The 18032-nt window shown below is 40.5% G+C and overlaps 1 protein-coding gene across 1 annotated transcript in view; it reads left to right on the top strand.

Annotated features, from left to right (window-relative positions):
- frmd3 (FERM domain containing 3) overlaps window positions 1-12519 on the top strand; it is a gene marked incomplete at its 5' end in the record, with an annotated part of 79138 nt that extends 66619 nt beyond the window's left edge. The window contains 2 exons of the mRNA XM_084055021.1: window positions 4666-4909; window positions 5814-12519. Coding sequence (XP_083911147.1) covers window positions 4666-4909; window positions 5814-6291 — 722 coding nt within the window. The 3' untranslated portion in view covers window positions 6292-12519. The remainder of the gene's footprint in view (window positions 1-4665; window positions 4910-5813) is intronic.
- Between the last annotated feature and the right edge of the window lie 5513 nt (window positions 12520-18032).

Genomic DNA, 18032 nt, shown 5'->3' with positions numbered 1-18032 from the left:
GTGTGTGTGTGTGTGTGTGTGTGTGTGTGTGTGTGTGTGTGTGCGTGCGTGCATGGATGCACATGAGGGAAAGAGTGGCACATGTTCATGTTTTTATATATACTAACACAGTACTGTATTAATACTCTCTCTAACAGCCCCTTTCAATTAATTGTATTCTGTACTATTTATAACGTGAGTAAGACTATGGAGTTGTATGGTTGTTTATGGCTATAGGTAGGTGAAGAGATTGTCTAACAGCTCTGCCAAAGAATGGGAGAGAGGCATTTTGAACATCTGAATGATAGCGTTGCTTCATAAGATGAGCTAGCTTCATTTCCTCATGAATTCCATTTGAAAGGTATCCGTAAGGGTACGCCAAATTCACACCAACAACGGTGAGCAGTTTTATTATATTACAAAATGTCTGAAACTCCCATGTACACCTTTGTGTGTACTTCTACTCCATGCCTATTTCAGACCACACCGTGGTTCGGGTTGTTTCGCCACTGTGTGGCAGCGGAAATGTTGACTTTTCTCAACTTTGCCTTCTTTTTATTGGCTCTGCCTCCTACCGCAGCAGGGAAGGCAACAATGTATTGTATACTGTAGCTCTTTTGACTGAAAAAAAAATCTAAATCTCTCTTGATTTTTTTACATTTATATGATTTTGAATATATACACAGGTATTATGAATTGGTGCATTGATTCAATAGTACAGACTCAATACAGACTAATAATACCATTAGGGCATTTGTTTTGGTGTTGACGATGAGACTGAATAGTGCCTGGTCCAAGTTAAATACACCTGTCAACACATGCAGAGTACTGGGAAAATCCCATGCTCTCTCTCTCTCTCTCTCTCTCTCTCGCCATCCCTTTCCCTCTCTCTGCACGCCGCCTCTCTCTGTGTTTGCGCGGGTGAATGACATACAGGAATCTAGCGGCTTGCTGTGTGAATCAGCCGATCTGAGAATAGGCGAGCCACACTGCAAAGTCCTGGGTGTCAGTTGAAATGTGAGTGACTGTGAGTAAACCCAGAGGAACTATAGGAGTTAAATGAGCACTCACGCTTTTCACAGTGCAGTGTCTGCTTTTGAGCTGACAGGACACCGACAGGGAGGGAGAGGTAGAGAACGTGAGAGCGAGAAACAAGGAGAAAACGGTCCAGGCGTGCGTGCGTGCGTTTGTGAAGCTGTATTAAGTTTAGTACTGTGATGACAGAGACAGAGATGGAGGACAGGGTGATAACAAGGGAGGGAGCAGGAGTGTTTTGGGTTGATTGTGTAATCTGAACCGTTTATTAGAAAGCACTATGTCAGTTTATCAACATGAATGAAAACCGTCAGGTGGAGAGGAGAGACTTACTGTAACTCAGGGGTTCCCAAATGTTTCCATGCCAAGGCCTCTGGCTGTGGCCCCCTATTGCAAAATGGCATTAAAAAAAGGAAAGAAAAAGAAAGTAGCAGATCTATGAAGCGTTGTGAGCTTGTAGATCTGCTATTACATTTTTTTTTTTTTCATTTTCCAATACTTTCCAGTTGACCACCCTGATGGCCCCAACTTTGTAAACCACTGACTTAAAGGAGGAGTTCACCCAAAAAATTACATTTTCTATCAATTGCACACCCCATGAAGCCTTGAATTCATGGATTTATTTTTGTTTTTGTGGCATTCCTAAGCCAATAATTTGATGACCGGGTGTGTATCCGGTAGGAGACACAAATAATCTACTTTGTGCGTCCTACCGGATACATTAGCCGGTAGGAGACGGGAATCAAATTATTGGCTTAGGAATTCCACAAAAACAAAAATAAATCCATGGATTCACGGCTTCATGGGGTGTGCAATTGATAGAAAATAAGTCATTTTTTGGGTGAACTACTCCTTTAACTGATGTGACACATTGCCTTTCAGCTGGTCCCTACATTTTAAACCCAGGTTCTGCATACGGAACCTTTCCTTTTTTTCCAATATTTTTGGGGCCTTTTATGCCTTTATTGACAGGACAGTAGGCTGACAGGAAATGGGGAGAGAGAGATGGGGAGTGACACGCAGCAAAGGCCCTCCGGATCGGGACTCGAACTCGCGACGCGCTGTCAGGCTCCATTGAGCCTAGGTGCCTGGACCGCTACGCCAACGGTCCAGGCCTGCATAGGGAACCTTTTCTTGTGTGTTTCCCACCGTATGTGTTTTTATTTGTTCTGTTTTGATCCATAGTGTATTGCAGGTGTACTGATTAGCCTAATCATCAACATTGTCTTTCTTAATCCCCATCCTATATTCTCCCACTTAATTCTCACCAAGGGGGGAAAAGGCAACACCAGATTTACAAATGTTTTGGAGCTTTATTTTAAGCTGTTGTAATTACAGTAGCACCACGGAGGGACGGTACGATAATATCGATCCCATAACTTGGATGGACGGTTGCGTTGTAATAAATTAAATAGTTTTGTGTAAAGTGTATGTTACAAGCAGTACATAGCTTACCTTTTATTCTACAATGAACAGAATGTTTTCATTAATTGAAGGTTTCTTTGTCTTACAACATATACAGTACATAGCTAGTACACTTGTCCTCTATCCTGTAGTATTGCACCTGTACTAGTCTGGAAAATGTCAGCATCCATTTGCAAAAGACCAGTTTATTGTTGCCCAAGTCTTCTAGGTCTATGACCATAGCACCCATGGCTCTTAATTCATGCCAGCAGCATACAGTACATCTTAATATGTCATCATCAACAAATACAAACATTATATGTACAAAAGAGGTGGGGAAATTACATTGACCTCCCCTTTTGGTAATTCCTTATTTGTTGACTCTGGCTGTTTCCATATAACCGTCATCACTGTTTTCACTCGCTTTCTTTTTCTCACAACTCATCTTTGAATCAGTTGGCATGGTTACTGATCAGCTACTCAGTGTAGCCTTGAATGTCTTTGGCTATGTGAGGTTATGACATGACTACTACTGAAAAAAAAAAATCTATTTTGTCTGCGAACATCTTAAGATGCCTATTAACTGCTATGGTATTCCACAATGAGTCTGGGTTATTCATAAATAACTGTACATAAGGCATAAAAACATGTTTAATGCTGGCTGCTGAAGGAATGTCAGAGAGAGAGAGAGAGAGAGAGAGAGAGAGAGTGAGAGTGGGGGGGGGGGGGTGTGTGAGAGAGGGAGAGAGGGCTTGAGACAGAGAGAGACAGAGATGTGATGGGAGAAAGAGAGAAGGTGTTGACTGGTTGAGTTGTACGTCACAAGATATTTAGCCCTTACAGTAGCTCTCCTAATCCACAGCAGGAAGACAGCTGGGCCTATTTTTAACGCACACACACTCGCACGCGCACACACACACGCACACACACACAAACACACACACATAGGGGTGATGGGGAAAATGTGCGTTTATGGAATAATAATTAAGGAGATCGCTGAGGCGACAGTAATGTCTGAAGTACTTAACATAGAGCAATGAGTCAACAACACCTCAGGATAAACTGCATTCAAACACACGAAAGGGTCTCTGCAGTGTTGTCATGTCTAGTTATGTTACCAACAATGTATTGCTTCTTTAGACATCACACAAGCCAGAAATAGCTTACTTATTTATTTATTATTTATACGTGTCTGGGTGTTGGAAATGGCTTACATTCAGAGCTTTTTCTTAAAGACGGTATCTACCAGGATACATGAGCCAAAGTCTACTATAGGCACTTGGAAGATACAAAAACATGACATAATGGCTGAAAGTTCATATGTTGTAAAAGGTTCATGTCCATAACCATGTCAATACAATAACATGGCCCATAACATGGTCTCAATACAAACCATGTTTGTATTGAGTGGTATTGTAGTTGTTCTTACATGGTTGGTTTGGCAAAGGATTCATGTGGGTGGGGGATTAAATAGTGTACTTTGCAAACTAAGTGAATTAAGTTAAATAAGTATTGTTGAAATTTTACGTTGCCAAATTTTAGAATGATTACTTCCTTCCTACCATAACATCATGAGGTACAACATCCCCATCATGTGGCTGGGGTTCTCAACTACAGTTTACTATACAAAATAGTTCAGTATGGCCTATTTTGGGCATTATCAGAAATAAATAATTGATTAACTAAAACTAAAACTAAATGACTTTTTTTATAACATAGTAGTATGTGTGGTGTATTTTGGGAGATATAAGTTGACATTGTTGCTGAGTAATATACTGTAGCATGCCTTTTTTTGCATACTATACAGTAGCATGGTGTTTTTGAGTACATACTAAAAACACTGGCATTACATATTGGTGGCAGAATGGACAGAATCGCCCACTGACTGGCACTAAAAAAACGCAATCACAAATGTCTTGGCCTCACTTCACTGGCTTAATTTTACACATTAGATCGAGCATCGATGTTTCTAAGTCTTTGCTTATTTATTATTATATACTTTATTTTCTTTGGCTTTTAATCACATCTGAGGTCATCATGTTTGTTTTATTTTGTGCATTATAATTATATATTATATTATGTTTTGTGCTCATGTTGTGTTAGTATGTGGTTTCGCACGCAACCATAGTATAGTCATGATATATAAAAATATATTTAAAAACAAAACAACAACTACAAGTGTATGTCGTCAAAATATAACAGAAAACATGATGCTGGACCATGTCGTCGTATTATCTCATTCTCCAGGTGTTGTGGCTCTGAAGGACTCAGAACGCCTGTCTCCTCTCAAACCCTCCACCACAGCCACTGAGGTGGAACAACCAGGAGCTGAAGTTGGAGAGCCTGTCTCGGGAAATGACCTGCAACCTCCACGTGTCTCCATAGAAACCACACACCTCCCACCTCACACGCCAAAAGCAGCGGCTGAAGAGGAGGAGGAGGAGGAGGAGGAGACAAGTGGAGCCCTGACCATCTCAGAACTGGTCTACAGGTGTTCATCTAAAACATTTCTGTGTTGTTCCTTTTATCCAACATCCTCACTTGTACAATATTTGCAGTGGTGTAAAGTAACTAAGTTCATTTACTCAAGTACTGTACTGTACTTAAAAAATCACACCTGTGTGAAGGTAGCGGCGCCTTTGATATATTTTGTCATAGATATGTGTTTCTACTAGAGAAACAATAATAAATCTCTGTAAATTTATTTCAAGGCTTCCAGTGGCACTAAATAGTGCCATTGGAAGCGAATCACCAAATGCATTTGGTGATTCCTGCTCTATACCTGGCTTTTCCGTCAACCTTGGCGGGCCTGACCAATCAGAACGTTGACGGACCTGACCAATCAGAACCTTGGCGAGCCTGACCAATCAGAACGTTGACGGACCTGACCAATCAGAACCTTGGCGAGCCTGACCAATCAGAACGTTGACGGACCTGACCAATCAGAACCTTGGCGAGCCTGACCAATCAGAACGTTGACGCAAAAGCCAGGTATAGAGGGCTAATATCCGCTCTATACCTAAAGGTATAGAGCGGCTAGCGCCGCTAAAAAACGTATTAGAAGGACAATATCAGTCACCAGAACCAAGGACGGGTGTTTCCGATTAATCTAACATGGTTAAAATGGAGTTTGAAGTTTGAAGGAAGGGGGTTGTCTGATAAAATGAATATCAAATATCTAAATACTGAATCAAGCAACTTAAAAACTGTCCGGGGTGCTCCCAAAAGCCTGAGTAGACGAGAAAATGACCCAATTTTATTTTTAAAGTGAAATATCCCTTTAAGTAAAAAATGTGAGTACATTCTCCACCACTGTTTATTTGCATTGATGTTGTTGTTGTTTTTTCAGCTGTGTATATTTAATACTATGCCTATACTCCCCCCCACCTACCTAGCCCCTGTGCCAGCATGCTGCCCACACCAGTGGACGACAGCCAGGGGGGTGTAGACCTGCTGTTTGCCCCAACCCAGAGCCCAGCCAGACTGCTGAGGGAGCTCCATGCGGACCCCGACATCCAAGCCCAGCTGGAGGCGGAGAGGGAACGCGACCGCGCCTACGAACGCGCCCGCCAGGCGGGGAGGAGCCGAATGGGAGGCGTCCTGAGCAGTGGCTTCCACCTCCTGTCGTCCAACGAGAGGGTCAACGCGTGCATGCTGAGCATGGCCCGCCTGGTCGCCGTGGTGATGGGGGTCCTGCTCGTCGCCGTGCCCACGCTGCTGCTGCTCCTGGAGTCGGACATCGACGTGTCGTTCCTCCACGAGATCCGCCAGACCCCCGAGTTCGAGCAGTTCCACTACGAGTACTACTGCCCCCTGCGACGCTGGATCCTCTGCAAGATCAGCATGGCCATGGAGAACTTGTGGTCGGACTGATGAGGAGGAGACGCAGGGAGGAGGAGAGATTGTTAACCCCCCTGCAAAAACAATCTACAAAATGGCCCTTTTAACAAGTAGTTTAGTCTTATATTCTCTCGGAATTTGAGAGTTCTCACAGCAAAAGAAAACACGAGCCAAAGGAATGAGGGCGTTTCACTGGTTTCAATATACAGTGGTAATGTATTTTATGAGCAAATGGCATTTCATGGAAACAAAGATCTGCCTGATTTGTCTGAAATATAAGTACATTGAAACGAGTAAAATATCTGACTCCTTCGGCAGAATTCTTCACTTGTTGAAAAGAGAATTTAAGATTGAATACAAGGCCCTTTCACTTGCTAAGATACATGCTTTTTGCAGGAAAGGAGAGGGACAGAGGACAGAAGTGTTAGAAGAAGCTCATATATGGCAGAGAAGGAGGACATGAACACAGAAGATCCACAAAGAGGCTGAGAAGTCATAGATGAGAAGAAAGGAGGGGTTGCTTTCATTCTACATGATGTTGTTTAGTCTGATCACTTTTGATGCTGACAAGCTGTAATGACTCTTATAGGTAAATACCCCAAATTACCCTCATTGTCTCCGAGCCTGTCAGTCATGACGAAGTGGTGGGAACAGAGGAACGCGATTCATTTGAGGGCAACCCTTTGTGTCACTGGCCACGACATAACCTACGCAAGCCCATACTGTAGGTACATTATGTATATTTACAAAACAAGACAAATATTGATGACTACTTCCAAGCTTAAAAAGTTGTTTTTAACGTTTTGTACATTTTTATGTGATGCAGGTATTTCAGGAATTTTTCAGTCAGAGCATCTACTTTGAGATTATTTTAAAATTAAGAGTTTACAAAAGATGACAAAAAAAACTAATTTATTAAAGTTTATCGAGTGTTGGGTGTCTAAGCTATTTTTAAAGACTACCATCAGCATGAGTTGACTTGGTAGCGTCCTGGGTTTTTCCTACAGAAGTTATAGCACAATCGCTTACACAGACCACAGATTTCAACTGTTTCAGATTATCTGATGTCATTTTGAAGTCAGGAGAATGGCAGGAGGAAAGTGTAGTCTTTGTTTGTGATGATGAAACTTGTGTGTTGTCAAAAAACTGCTAAATGTCTTCTGAACTCAATGTTAGCTTAGGCTACTAAGGATAACTAGTCAATTCTGATGATAATAGGTTAGAAGAAACGTTAGAAAGGGTTACTGTATATCGTTAGCCTCATAGCATAATTGCCTAACTCACTTTTTGGTCAAATTGACATTTTTGCCTAGCTCTACTCTCCTAACACTGCTGCATCATTGTGCCTTATTGCCCATGTCCTAAGCCAATCAGAATGCTTGTTACATTCCAAAATGATTTAATGTCAACCTTTTGACTTAGGCAGAAATGGTTTTGAATGTAACAAGCATTCTGATAGGGTGAGAACATTGGCAATAAGACAGGATGAATCAGCAGTGTCAGGAGAGTAGAGTTAGGCAGATATAAATAGAGGCAGATAAACATGACTGAGGCAAAACGAGTTTTTTATTTTTGTCTCTCCTGAAAACCTTGAAAATATGAGTTAGGCAATTATGCTATGAGGCTAACGATATGTAGGCTCATGACAGACTGTTACAGCATGGAATTGATATTGTCCAGGGTTGAGGAGGTGGTAAAGCTGTAGCGTCTGCTATCTTTATAATTGAGATGATGTATACACTCACTGAATACATGTAGTGGGTATACTCAAAGTACCCATGCAGGGAGATGAGTATGCATCCAGCTGCTCTACTAGCACAGTGGTTCTCAACCTGTGGGTCAGGACTCCCATGGGGGTCCCCACATGATTTTGGAAGGTCCCCAGATGATTTAAGGACCTTTAAGACCTTTTTAATACCTACAAAAAATAATAATAATGAAATGAAATGAAAAAAGACCATTACTGCATCAAAAGTAATCAACAAACTACAGTATACTATAAAAACTGGTCAAACATTGGCCAAATTGACAAATAATATAAGAGGCAAACATTATGAAAATAGCCGATCTACAAGCTCACAATGACTGAATCTTGTGAGGGGTTGTGAGCTTGTAGATCTGCTATTTATATGTATCTGTGGGAACTGAGTCAAACTAAATACATACCTCAATTCCTACATTTCCAAGTGCTTGTCAGGGTGGGGGGGTCCCCAGTTCAAATATGATTATTCTGTCCTGAAAAGGTTGAGAACCACTGTACTAGCACATGACACACAACAAGTGATTTGATGATGACAGAACCTGTTAGCTGCAGTATGGTGTTCCTGAGATGAGGTATGGGGGGAGGTAGAAAGGAAGCTATGAGAACTGACCTCAGATCAGATGAAAAGTGATATTCTTTTAAACTGAAATCTATTTATTTCAATTTGGATAAACTTCTCAGGAAAGGGCATTAGCAGTTGAATAATGTCTTTGTGTTCAAACTAACGAAAACGCTTATTAAAAAAGAATGGAAATAAACACATCTAACCGTTGCATACACCATATAATTTACATCCACAATATTCATGAATGTCTTGTTAATGTAAAATATCCAAACATTATGTATCACGTACACCATAAATCAAGTCTAAAGCCACACGTGTAAATGATTAATACCGTACTTTGATTTTGCTATGCTGTCTGTTAATCATTTGTCTTGTGGAGAGCTATTGATAAGAGAGTTTGAACGATCTCAGTTTTGTATACACAGTAAAATTGTCAGTGTTAATTTATCCAGTTGTAACTGAGTTGTACAAATGTGACTTGTGAGTCCATTTGGTTACATTTGTACACTCTCTTGCAGTGTTGATTGAATTCGCCTAGTGATTCTGTGCTAGTTGATCATGAAAGTATTTTGTCTGATTTATACTTAGTTGTACGCTGGTGTCGCACAACTAAGAATGAATGAGGCTTTATTTGCAGCAGATGCTGGGTCCAGAACAGGGTTTTTAACTAAAACGAAATAACTAAAACTAGAATTGTCCTAATATTTTAGTTAAAGCGGCACTATGTAACAAGCATTCTGATTCCAATATGTATGGTAAAGTATGTTAATACAATATAACTTAGTTATATTCTATTAATCGTCTCGCTGCTCTTCTATTGAGACATTTAGATTGTGTCAAAGGTCATGTCTCACCTAGACACAGGATCTGACACAGGATCTGACACAAATTTCACACATTTTTACCTGTTGGTCAAGATAGTCCGTGTTCAAATCCAGGGTAGTAGAGGAAAGTTACATAGTGCAGCTGAAATTAACTGAATTTAAAAAAACAAAACAAGGCTTTTTCAAAAAAACAACAACTAACTGAAAATGTATTTTGTGTTTACAAAACTAAGTAAAACTAACTAAAAGAAAAGAAAAATGTCCTTAGTTTTAGTCTTTGTCAGTATTAGTCAACATTTTTCTTTACAAATAGTGAAAATAGCTGGTGGGCTTGTAGATCTGCTATTTTCACAATTTTTCAGAGCTTTTAGAAACCTCTGACTACCCCATATTACAATAAAAAAAACGAACACTAAAAAGAATACAAACTAAACTGAAACTAAGCCTTTTTGCCAAATATAAACTTAACTAAACTGGCTTTAAACTCATCAAAACTAACTGAAATTGAAAACATGAAGTAAAAATGAAATAAAATGAAAATGTAAAACTATGATAATAACCTTGGAACAACATGAAGATCAGAGTGCAACCTGTCCACCTCTCTGGCTCTAGTCTGTTCCAGCTTGTTGTGGTTTGTAGAGTTGCACCTAGGCTAAATTAATATACTAATTTTAAAGGTAATGCGCTCTCTACATGTATCAATATTTCTGTATCAAACCTTCTGCAAAGAACACTGCAATGTTCATTGCCATGACACGCTCTGAATATTATATTCAATAGTCCGCCCAGTGTTGCAACATCATACATACATAACTCACTATAATCATGTTTTCCCATGCAAATATAGAGACGCAATGCATTCATAAGCTTTATGCAACACATAGTAACAACACAATCCATGCTTATTTGGGACAAATAAAGAATTTATTTTCCTACCAGAATACACACAGTGCATTCTGAAGCTGAAACCAAGCAAAGGGCCAAACCACTATGATACCGTTTGATACTTAGGCATTGATAAGCATTTAATTCCGGACACTGGTGTTGAAATACCTTCACTCATGGGTGAAGATGACCCATATGCATTGAATATCAACCAAATATCAATGTCCTAATAATACCTGAAACCGATGATAATCCTGTGTTCATAGGCAACTTCTACCTTCACAGTCAAGCTCTTCTGATATACACATGCATTGCAATGTATAGGCCAGAGCATTTTATATAAAATCCTTACATTTTAAATAAAGGGTTCTGGTACTCTGATATAAGCCTAATGCATACAGCTGTACAGACATGACCATGGCCCTAGCTTTAGTCCCTTGTTTATGTGCGTCACGTTTATTCAACAATCTCACTTAGCTATAGCTGACCTCTTAAATGCAGACTGCATGCCCTTGTCTGTAAGTACTGTGTTAATATTAGTGGCAAAAAAAAGAAACAGTCTGGATGCAGATTTCCTTTCCTACTTGCTTTTTTCCCCCTTTCTTGTAAGACTATCTAATAGGCTTGGCTGTCTTTACCATCGTAGATAAATGCATGTTCTCCGTTCTTTTAGCAAGGAGAGTGAGGAAAATTGCTCAATAATACTGTAGATTGCCTTTTGGTGCAGTCACTGCAGTCAATTTGTTGTAAGTAACATCACAACTTGACACACCATTGGCCATTGTGAGGCCACAGTCAAGTTAGCCAGTAGCTGGCCAGATAGTACCTAGATTTGACAAGACTGAAAACATGACTGCAAATTTGCTTCTTCTTTTCTTCCATTCTTTTTATTCTTTTTTTTTTTTACTACAGTGCATATGTTGCAAAAAAATGGATTGTTTTCACAAATGATGTCTCAATACAAAAGGGAATATTTCTTAATCGCTGCTTAGAATATTATTTTAAAGCTACCATGTGAGTAGCCTGATTGTAGATGAATACCTACGTTAATAAATTGTACTTATCTCTGTGGTTGTAAATCATAAAAACAAAGCTTAATGCTATTGCTAACACCTGACCTCATTGCTAACACAGCATGTTAACATTTTACCCATATCATAACCAGGGGTGGGGTTTATTTTCACTTTCAGTCCAATTCATTTCAATTATAAGTAATTATAGTAATTATTAGTAATTCTCAGTTTTTTTTACTGCATTTAAAATATCTTATGACAAAATATTTGTGCAGTTTTATTTTTCTTTTATGAATTAGGGTTTTCTCTGAACAAAGTGAATTAAGAGGAAATTGACCCTAACTTCAAATCATTGCAAATACTGTATAATCCACAAAAGGCCATTCAACTCTGTTGACATACAGTAGCAGTGTCACTGTAGCATTATTACATTGTAGCTTGTTTATCAATTTAGCAGCCTTTTAAACTTCTTTTTTAAAAATGTAGTTCTTTTATTTGAGCTATCGACCTTGAGTTATATGCAAATAGCATAAAATAGAACTGAAAGTAAAAATGTCCCATTACCACGACCAAAATGCAATTTTCCTGTCTATTCTGTATACTGTGATTTAAAAAATAAGATCACACACAAGTTGATGTCATACATGATGTACTAACAAATGCAAATAAAAAATGTCTAGACATGAATCATATATTTAAAAACCTTAAACGGATTAACCTTGCCTGAAAATTTAAATATGGCTGATTTAAATAATATAATAATACTCAAATGCTGTTTTAAACTGGTTTAAGTTTTTAAATATTTGTACTCAAGTCTAATATATGCAAACATATTGGACATCACATGGTGTCCAAGGAAAAAAAAGAATGCTGATGATGAGTAGATAAATGCAGTGTTGTATGGGCATGAACAGTAGCATTTTCTGGTGCATGGTCACTCTCCATTGTTTTATTGGTTACTTGTTTTGTTGTCATTGAGTCTCATTTAAAAAGCAACTCTGGGAGAAAATTTAAGAAACAGCAGCAAAAGAAAAAAAAAGTGAAAACTAGCAAGTTTTCCAGTGGTGTAACTCCCCCTCTGGGACAACCAAGCCTTATGAACTTTGTAAAGTGAAAATTTTGAATGTTTGTATGTTATTGACAAAAACAACATGGATTGTTTTATATGTTAATACTGCCACAATAAAGCCCCCAAATAGATATATATTGAAAGTTACTGACTTTTGTGTGCATTCATTTCCACATGACTTTGTTGGGAGGGCACAATGATTTGTTTTGTTGTTTCATGGGTGATTATTAGGGATTTTAATAAGGCTACTTTCTTTTTAAATAGATTAAGAAGCATGCAAGGTAGTGTTTCTCAATGTAGGGGGCGGGGGGTGTTCAGAGAACATTGGGGGGCGCTAGAAGCGATATTTCTGAAAGGGGGCATTGAGGTGCTCTTGGGGGGCATTTGTGTTATTTTCTTATTTTTTTATGTATCTTATTATTATTTCTATATGCCAGTTTAATATATTAATTGTGTCTCCATATCATGGTCAGTATCATTTCAGTATCATGGTCAGCATCATGTCAGTATCATGCCACGTGATAGCCTACTGACCATGATACTGACATGATATGGAGACATAATGAGCAGTACCTTATTGACACAATGACCAATACCATGGAGACACAATGAGTTTATGAAAAAAAGTCTAGGATAAAATGAAGAAAATGTGCACTTACATTAAACATTAAACTGCCCCCTGCTTCTGTGCCCCCTGAACTTCTCTGTACGCCCCCTGGGGGTTGTGCCGACCCCGTTGAGAAACAATACTTTTTTTGCCTCAGCCCTATGTCACTTTAAGGCATCAAATATTAAGTATCATATTGTAAAGGACTATGTCTCCCTCATTTGGTTGGAAGGTGACATTGCAGTTTGTGTTGTCTCTATGGTGATATATGTGTGAACAACACAGAGAAGGATTTCTAGGAAATGTTAGAACCTTCATTATAAAGAGCTGGCTAAAGTGGGGGACTAGTAGGGTCTACTGTGTATTAAATTATGATTAATGTCTAGTCTATATACTGTACATGCTGTACCTGCTTGAAGACTCTACTGCACTATATAGATAGGTGGGAATCTTAAAAGGTAAGAGTAACTTATGATTCTTACTAACCAGCATTTGACATCATATGTCAAACAACAGGCATTTGGTTTAGTTTGTTGTTCAAGGTAGTTAAAGTAATGTCATGTACAGTGTAATTCTACTGAAAACAAATATAGCCTTTAAAGCAAATATTGACTATACCACAATTCAGAAAATCCTGAAATAATGTGAAATAATGATCCTGAAAAGACTGAGAGGGTTACTTCTGACCAACAGATCCAACCATATAACTACATCCTATCAGAGAATCAGACAGAGGTAGTATGTCCAAATGCCAAGAGGATTCTGGGAGTGGTAGGCAGGAGTTCTACCAATAGACATGGACCCTCTTCTAAATGACCCTCTCCTCACTGAGCAGCAGAAGCTACAGCATGCGTTAGACTGGGCTCAGAGCTTCCTGAGTTCAGATGTTGGCTCAGGTGATGTTTATCACAAACTCAGGAGAACAACTAGTTTCACGTGCTCTGGTGAAGAGCACGAGGACACACACAACAGACTCCCTGGATCTAAACGTTCACCTCCTTTTAAACCCCACATTCCTTTCTCCACCACTCCATGGACCAGTGCGGTATTGGGAGCTCAGTGTGGAGGCAGAGCTTGGGATACGGAAAGTGTTCAGCACCTTGAACCACAGAATGATAACAGTAGTAAACAACAGAATATGCTCCCAGCGTACAAAACTCCACTGCCAGACAAACCCCAGACGGCGATCTCCTCCTTTACCCAAAGGATGGGTGAGGTACGTGGACCCGAGCACAGACACAGCGCTGGGAGTACAGAGCTGAGGAATAGTGTCTATAAACAAACTTCGTACCTTAGTCCAGAGGCCTGCTGCATAACATGTAATCCTTACATATCGCTTCAAAGAGACCGCTCAACCACCAGTAACAGATATAACCAGGATGCTGATCAGAATCTTACATCAGATTGTGCAAAATGCTGTATAAAAGAATCTGCATCATCTCGCTGCGCTAGTCACAAAGATAGCATCTACGCTCCAAATTGCTCTATTTTACGGACGCCCAGTTTTGGCCCCTTATCTAAAGAGAACAAACCCATATATATAGTAGCTCAGAAAAGAGAAGAGGCTCAGACAGAAAAGGAACCATCATGGATGAAGACAGCAGAGATGCAGGACTTTAAAGCTGTGGAAGAGACGAATGTGGAAAGTATGAAGAAAGAGGGAGATGCTCAAAAAGTGGAAGAAGACAATTATGTGGTCGAAGAGAGGGATGTGGAAGAGGAAAATGACGGGTTAAGCTACTTCACAGAAATGGCAAAACCCAACTCAGCTTCCAATTTAAAAATGCCATCACACCTTACCGTGTATGAGCAGTATCTCCGCTGTGTAAATCACCTGGATCACCTCCGAATGGACCACAGTCAGCGTGTCAAACCTGGAGATGTCATACAGTCACATCATGTTGAACAAGAGAAAGAATCAGAGGAAACGGCTTCCCGTCTAGGTCTAGATCTGTCAATCTTGCCTTCTTCTTGCATTGATATTGATCCTTCTGACACTGTCCATGAGGTTAGAAATCCTTTCACCCGAGGTGAGAGTGGAATGGTTACGGCTGCAAGCTCCACAAAGCCATTTGCCATGTACAGCACAACAGGGCCAGTTGTGGGAGACCCAAAAAGTACTACAGCTGTAGATGACAAGAAGACCTCACCTAATATTTCACATAAGAGTTCTGTGTGCACCGCTCACCACTCTTTGAGAACTTCTACTAACCCAGGTAATACATATTATAGATAGAAGATACTAAAGCATTATGTTCATTATGGAATGTACAGGAGATGACATAGTAGCGTGCAAATAAGGATACAGTGATTACCTTTTGGGTTGTTCTTTGTGTGCATTTGTGCCCATGTTTAGTTTTTCAGCCAAAGAGGAGCAGAGGTCATCCGGTGGTGATTGGTCATCACGGTAATGTTAGAGGTCAAAGGTTGGGGAGCAGGGGTCGAAGTCATTCCTGGAGGTTCTGGGAAAAGTCATGCCTTTCCTGGTCCTCCCTCACACATGGAGAAGTATTGCCACGGTACTGTAACACACCAAATCATCATTTTCTTTGATGTGCACTACACAGTAATATTTGAAAATAGACGATCTACAAGTTCACATACATATTACCGTGTCTGCATGTTTACACTAGGAGTAAATCATTTCACATGAATATAACACTACAGCACTGCAGTACATCATTTTTCTGCATATTCATAAGCTAATTTTGTGCAAAAAGAAAAGAGAAATTAGCTTCCTCCTGTTGCAGGTCTCCTGCCCCAACCAGGACCATGTCAGCCAAACACAACGCAAAATCTAGACCAAACATCAAGCGGCCAAGCACAACACTACCTACATGCCTTCTCGCTAAAGAGACACGCGTGATCCAGCATGACTTCATAGACCCTGGACTACTGTCACATTGGCTCTCTCTAGGTGAGATCAGTGCTGGAGACTCTTGCCTTTATTTCCATTTATAATTTGACATTTTACGCACGCACGCACGCACGCACGCACGCACGCACGCACGCACGCAAACAATCTTGTTTGAGTTTGCAAAAAGTTAGTTTTACTAACAATCACCCCCCCAGGTACAAAAAATAACGTGTTTGCTTGTGCAGGTACAGAAGTGTGCGTCACTGTGAACAACGACTCCATTTACAAATACACGGTAAGAAAATACATGAATAAATATATATATATATATATACATATATATATACATGTATAAAGTTGTAATGTTACTATTTTACTGTGTGCAAAAGAGGTTGCCATTTTATCGCTGTACAGTACATTTGTGTGTGTGTGTGTGTGTGTGTGTGTGTGTGTGTGTGTGTGTGTGTGTGTGTGTGTGTGTGTGTGTGTGTGCGTGTGCGTGCGCGTGCGTGTGCGTGTGCGTGTGCGTGTGTTTGTCTTTTCAGCCAGGTGTATGTAACCAGTGGCTCTGTCTTCCTGATGAGTTGTGGCTGTCCATTCTGTCTCTGCTACCTCACAGTGACCTGTGCACGACAGCACAGGTCTGCCACCGTCTGCAATGTTTAGCTACTGATCACACACTCTGTAAGTCTACCCTGTGTGTGTGCGCGCGTGCGTGCGTGCGTGTAAAGATTGTGTTCTTGTTGTGAAGACAAATGTCTTCACACGGATAGATAAATGAGACATAAACTTAGGAAACATTAAGTTTAGGGCCAGTTGTCCCCTTGAAGACAGGGCCATGATAAAGCTGAAGGCCCGATTCATGTTTGGGGTAAAGGAGTGACCTTGTTATGGGTCGTGCAACAGTCTATAAGTCATGTGGGTGTGAGTCACTCACAGCCATATGGTGCGTTCTCATGATGTAACGACTTCCACTGCAAAACTGTACTGTACCACTCCCTGGACAAACAGAAGATAACCCACGACCAGAACCGCACAAGAGAGAGAGAGAGAGAGAGAGAGAGAGAGAGAGAGAGAGAGAGAGAGAGAGAGAGAGAGAGAGAGAGAGAGAGAGAGAGAGAGAGAGAGAGAGAGAGAGAGAGAGAGAGAGAGAGAGAGAGAGAGAGAGAGAGAGAGAGAGAGAGAGAGAGAGAGAGAGAGAGAGAGAGAGACAGAGAGAGAGAAGAAAAGACAATCATGCATTCGTTTGCACTCTTTTAATCCAGGGAAACATCTAATGGTCCAAGACTGCTCCACCCTGACAGACCAATGGCTGGATAGTATGGGTGGGCGTTCCCCGTACAGTCTGTCTCTGTATGGGTGCAGTGGGCCGTCTGTCACCTCCAGCGGTCTGGAGAATTTCTTCTCTCTGACCAGAGACTCTTTGGAGGTAAAAGAATCAATCAGCGATAAGTACTGTACAGTATTTTCAACTCAATGAATTCTATTTAATTCAATTAAAATTCAAGATATACAGTATCTCATCATAAATTGCTTCCAGGAAGTGAGAGTGACCAGCTGTACCGGACCTTGCCTCCATGGTGACCGGGTGCTTTGTCTGATTGGTCAGCGGTGTAATCATGTGACCAGTGTGGATGTCAGCTGGAGTGGGGCGACTGATACAGGGTTGAAAGCTCTGACTCACAGCTGTAATGGGTAACGCACACACACACACACACACACACACACACACACACACACACACACACACACACACACACACACACACACACACACCATTAGTATTTAGTAAGTAGCCTTCCTTGGGAATCAACGGTTCTCAAGCCATAGGGACCTTAGAGCAGGAGCCTATCTCCTGTTTCTGTAGCGTGAGACAGCCATCAGCCATGATGTACAAGTACACCCATATATACTGTATATACATATGTAACAGGGACGTAGCCCCAATCTTGATGCTGAGTGCCAAGCAGAGAGGCATTGGGTCACACTTTTATAGTCTTTGGTTTGACATGGCCAGGGAATCGAACCCTGACCTCCCAATCTCAGGGTGGATACTCTAACCACAAGGCCACTCAGCTCGTTAGTCTTTCTGTAAGTAGCTACTGTATATGAAAGCCATCAAGCAATTCTTCTAATACCCCCTAATCATAATCATGCTGCATTTACAGGTTGATACAGGGTGACCTTTCTCT

Source organism: Gymnoscopelus microlampas, assembly GCF_963454915.1.
Source record: "Gymnoscopelus microlampas genome assembly, chromosome: 4".
Classification (NCBI taxonomy): domain Eukaryota; kingdom Metazoa; phylum Chordata; class Actinopteri; order Myctophiformes; family Myctophidae; genus Gymnoscopelus; species Gymnoscopelus microlampas.
This window is presented reverse-complemented; position numbering and strand designations above follow the sequence as displayed.